This window comes from Muntiacus reevesi, chromosome 9 (assembly GCF_963930625.1).
Source record: "Muntiacus reevesi chromosome 9, mMunRee1.1, whole genome shotgun sequence".
NCBI lineage: Eukaryota > Metazoa > Chordata > Mammalia > Artiodactyla > Cervidae > Muntiacus > Muntiacus reevesi.
In genome coordinates, this window is record NC_089257.1 from 4,214,298 (window position 1) to 4,219,777 (window position 5,480).

Below are 5,480 nucleotides of genomic sequence, written 5' to 3' on the forward strand. Positions count from 1 at the left end.
TTAGAAAGCTTTCTAAAAAGAAAATCTTATAGGAAATTATTACTTTCAGATGCTTATTTGAAACTCACAGTAAACATTTGCAGTGATCATTAAAAATTATCACACAGTGTGTTAACATGAGTCATAAAGAAATCACAGGTACAATGGCCTCCAAAAGCAATATTTCATAATATCATGTAACATCCTATGAATTATTTCCTTATCTTTTGCAGATTAATCATTTTGCACTCATCTCTTCTCTTTCATGAAATCATGCAGCTGAAAAATAATGTGACTGAGTTTGTTCTGCTTGGGTTGACACAAGATCCTATTAGGAAGAAAATAGTGTTTGTCATTTTCTTGATTTTCTACTTGGGGATATTGCTGGGTAATGCGCTGGTTATTGTTACCATCAAGACCAGCAGGGCACTTGGGAGTCCAATGCATTTCTTCCTTTTCCACTAAACCGTATATGATGCCTGCTTCTCTACTTCTATAGCTCCTAGGATGATTGCTGATGCCCTTCTGAAGAATGACACTATCTCTTTCAGTGAGTGCATGATCCAAGTCTTTACATTCCATTTCTTTGGCTGCCTGGAGATCCTCATCCTTGTCCTCATGGCTGTTGACCGCTATGTGGCCATCTGTAAGCCTCTACACTACACGACCATCAGGAGTCATCGAGTCTGTGGTGTGCTAATGTCCCTGGCCTGGTTGGGGCCCTGCGTGCATTCATCACCTCAGATTTTTCTAGCCTTGAGTCTGCCTTTCTGCGGTCCCAATGTAATTGATCACTACTTCTGTGACTTGCAGCCTTTGTTGAAACTTGCCTGTGCAGACACCTATGTGACCAACTTCCTCTTGGTGTCCAACAGCGGGGCCATCTGCACAGTGAGTTTTCTCATGCTGGTGTTATCCTATGCCGTCATCTTGCACTCTCTGAGAAACCACAGCGCTGAAGGGAGGAAAAAAGCCCTCTCCACCTGCATCTCCCACATCATCGTGGTCATTTTGTTCTTTGGTCCTTGCATATTTACATACACTCGCCCGGCTCCCACCTTCTCCATGGATAAGATGATAGCTGTGTTTTATACAATTGGGACACCTTTGTTCAACCCTGTGATTTATACCCTGAGGAATTCAGAAGTGAAAAATGCCCTGAGGATGTTATGGAGTAAGAAGTTGATGCCAGGTGACAAAAGATGAATAGAAGTTTCAAGATTTATTCAGTGTTTGAAATGACCTAGAAAAAGTCCATAGAGACCATTCTCAGCTCATTGTGAAGTCAGTATAATTCTATCTTCGGGCGTGACAGCCCCTGCCCTTCAGGCTGAGAAGCAGTGTGCACACACATACTCGTTAGCGCTGAGTCAGTCTTACGGAGAGGACGAGAGGACAGTAGGTATAAGCAGGCTCTAAAGCCCAGGAGCTTAGATGCTGCGTCTCTATGTCTCTCGCTTGCCTGGTATCAATGTCTATGTGGTTTTCATCTAATGTGTTCCCCACCCTTCTTCCCCTTGCTGTCTACTGTTCTGCTCCTTTGTAACCTTGCCCTATATTCTTCTATACACAACTTAGTATGTTTTTGTTTTCTCAACATTTATTAAAAGCTTCTCTTTCATCATATCTATTCAGTGCCCTTCTATTAGCTTATTTCCCCCAATTAATACTAGATTCAAATAACTGCAGAAGCTTCATGTAGTAAGAGACAGTATATAATATAGCATTTTTTCTTTCAATTATTTATTGTTCACTCCAAATTCTTACCGTATGTTTAACCAGACCCTTCCTTCTCAGATGGAAAGTTAAGATTCTGAGGTCAGTTTTTTTCAGTCTTAAGAAGGTTTACATTGTTAAGTTTCTTCTCAGTTTAACATTTTAAATAAAATCTACACTGTGTTCTTCACATGACTGAAGTGACTTAGTTCACATGCACATTGTACTTCTAATATGATTTCTTCTAATTTGGGGACAATATTAAGTTTTCTCTTCAATCATACCAATCATGATATTCAAACAATAATGGGGGACTATTATATATATAGCATATATATTATAAAATAAATAGATTTATGTGAGGTTGGAGATAGAGTGTAGACAGTTGATGTTAGTGAATTGCAAAATATTAATATATTGAATATGCTGAATGAAATAAGTCAGAAGTTATTTATGCTTGAGAAAGAATTGTTTATGTACACATATATGAATTTTGAATTTCCTTAATTGAAAATGAAAAGCTAGAATCAGGAAAAAGTATAGCAGTTTCTGGAAATTCCAAAGGAGAATTAGTGGGATGAATAGGTAGCACACAGACCAGTTTTAGCAAAGGAAAAGAATCCTGTTTCAGACACTTCAAGGATGACATGCAGGCATGTTAAAGTGCTCAATGTTACTAAGTATTAAAGAAATGCAAGTTGAAGCTGCAATAAGATATCACCTCACAGCTTTCAGAATGGCCATCATTAAAAACGTCTACAAATGATAAATGCTGGAGAGGGTATGGGCAAATGGGAATTCTCCTACATTGCTGCTGTGAATGTAAAATGATACGATAGCTAAGGAGAACAATATAGAGGTTCCTTAGAAAACTCAATATTGTGTGGCCCAGCATATGGATCCTGGATATACATTAGGAGAAAACCATGGTTCCAAAGGTTACATGCAGCCTGAGGTTCATCACAGTGCTGTTTACAACAGCCAAGACTTGGAAGCAACTTAAATGTCATAACAGAGAATGGAGAAACAGGATACAGTATATATATGCAGTGCGATATTTCCCAGCAGTTAAAAAGAATGAAATATGCCAGTTACAGCAACAAGGTTGGACCTGAGATTACCATAATAAGTAAAGTAAGTCAGACAGAGAAAAACAAATATCATATGATATGGCTTATATGCCAGAATCTTAAAAGATACAAATAGACTTATTTATAAAACAGGAACACTCAGAGACTTAGAGAACACAATTATAATAATCCAGGGAAAAAGGGCTGGAAGGGAGGGATAGACTGTGAGTTTGGGATTGACATATACATGCTGCTATATTTAAAATAGATAGAAGGAACATAACTCAACATAACAAAAGCTATATATGACAAACCCACAGCAAGCATCATGCTCAATGGTGAAAAATTGAAAGCATTTCCCCTGAAATCAGGAACAAGACAAGGGTGCCCACTCTCATCACTACTGTTCAGCATAGTGTTGGAAGTTTTGGTCACAGCAATCAGAGTAGAAAAAGAAGTAAAAGGAATCCAGATAGGAAAAGAAGTGAAACTCTTGCTGTTTGCAGATGACATGATCCTCTACATAGAAAACCCTAAAGACTATCAGAAAATTACTAGAGCTAATCAATGAATATAGTAAAGTTGCAGGATATAAAATTAACACACAGAAATCTCTTGCATTCCTATATACTAACAATGAAAAAACAGAAAGAGAAATTAAGGAAACAATACCATTCACCATTGCAACAAAAAGAATACAATACTTAGGAGTACATCTACCTAAAGAAACAAAAGACATATACATAGAAAACTATAAAACACTGATGAAAGAAATCAAAGAGGATACAAACAGATGGAGAAACATACCGTGTTCATGGATTGGAAGAACCAATATTGTCAAAATGGCTATTCTACCCAAAGCAATCTATAGATTCAATGCAATCCCTATCAAGCTACCAACGGTATTTTTCACAGAACTAGAACAAATAATTTCACAATTTGTATGGAAATACAAAAAACCTCGAATAGCCAAAGTAATCTTGAGAAAGAAGAATGGAATTGGAGGAATCAACCTGCCTGACTTCAGGCTCTACTACAAAGCTACAGTCATCAAGACAGTATGGTACTGGCACAAAGACAGAAATATAGATCAATGGAACAGAATAGAAAGCCCAGAGATGAATCCGTGAACCTATGGACACCTTATCTTTGACAAAGGAGGCAAGGATATACAATGGAAAAAAGACAACCTCTTTAACAAGTGGTGCTGGGAAAACTGGTCAACCACTTGTAAAAGAATGAAACTAGAACACTTTCTAACACCATACACAAAAATAAACTCAAAATGGATTAAAGATCTAAATGTAAGACCAGAAACTATAAAACTCCTAGAGGATTACATAGACAAAACACACTCCGACATGAATCACAGCAGGATCCTCTATGACCCACCTCCCAGAATATTGGAAATAAAAGCAAAAATAAACAAACAGAACCTAATGAAACTTAAAAGCTTTTGCACAGCAAAGGAAACTATAAGTAAGGTGAAAAGACAGCCCTCAGATTGGGAGAAAATAATAGCAAATGAAGCAACAGACAAAGGATTAATCTCAAAAATATACAAGCAACTCCTGAAGCTCAGTTCCAGAAAAATAAATGACCCAATCACAAAATGGGCCAAAGAACTAAACAGGCATTTCTCCAAAGAAGACATACAGATGACTAACAAACACATGAAAAGATGCTCAACATCACTCATTATCAGAGAAATGCAAATCCAAACCACAATGAGGTACCATTTCACATCAGTCAGGATGGCTGCTATCCAAAAGTCTACAAGCAATAAATGCTGGAGAGGGTGTGGAGAAAAGGGAACCCTCTTACACTGTTGGTGGGAATGCAAACTAGTACAACCTCTATGGAAAACAGTGTGGAGATTTCTTAAAAACCTGGGAATAGAACTGCCATATGACCCAGCAATACCACTTCAGGGCATACACACCGAGGAAACCAGATCTGAAAGAGACACGTGCACCCCAATGTTCATCGCAGCACTGTTTATAATAGCCAGGAATTGGAAGCAACCTAGATGCCCATCAGCAGACAAATGAATAAGGAAGCCGTGGTACATATACACCATGGAATATTACTCAGCCGTTAAAAAGAATTCATTTGAATCAGTTCTAATGAGATGGATGAAACTGGAGCCATTATACAGAGTGAAGTAAGCCAGAAAGATAAAGAACATTACAGCATACTAACACATATATATGGAATTTAGAAAGATGGTAACGATAACCCTATATGCAAAACAGAAAAAGAGACACAGATGTACAGAACAGACTTTTGAACTCTGTTGGTGAAGGCGAGGGCGGGATGTTTCGAGAGAACAGCATGTATATTATCTATGGTGAAACAGACCACCAGCCCAGGTGAAATGCATGAGTCAAGTGCTCGGGACTGGTGCACTGGGAGGACCCAGAGGAGTCGGGTGGAGAGGGAGGTGGGAGGGGGGATCGGGATGGGGAATACGTGTAACTCTATGGCTGATTCATAGCAATGTATGACAAAACCCACTGCAATGTTGTGAAGTAACTAGCCTCCAACTAATAAAAATAAATGAAAAAAAGATAGGTCATCAAGACCTACTGTATAGCACAGGGTTCTCTGGTTAATATTCTGTAATAATCTAAGTGGGAAAATAATTTAAAAAGCAAAGGTCGCTTGTATGGGTATAGTTGAATCTCTTTGCTGCTGTTAATGCAATTAACACAT

At 38.1% G+C, this 5,480-nt stretch overlaps 1 protein-coding gene across 1 annotated transcript; it reads left to right on the forward strand.

Moving 5' to 3' along the window:
- The first annotated feature begins 486 nt into the window (after positions 1 to 486).
- On the forward strand, positions 487 to 1,185 carry LOC136175317 (olfactory receptor 4C16-like). The gene has a single exon (XM_065945651.1). It carries the CDS (start codon positions 487 to 489, stop codon positions 1,183 to 1,185), a length of 699 nt encoding a protein of 232 aa, XP_065801723.1.
- The last annotated feature ends 4,295 nt before the right edge of the window (positions 1,186 to 5,480 follow it).

What these genes read in the sequence shown, in the direction of transcription:
- LOC136175317 (XM_065945651.1), top strand. Translation starts at nt 487, where the DNA reads ATGATTGCTGATGCCCTTCTGAAGAATGACACTATCTCTTTCAGTGAG.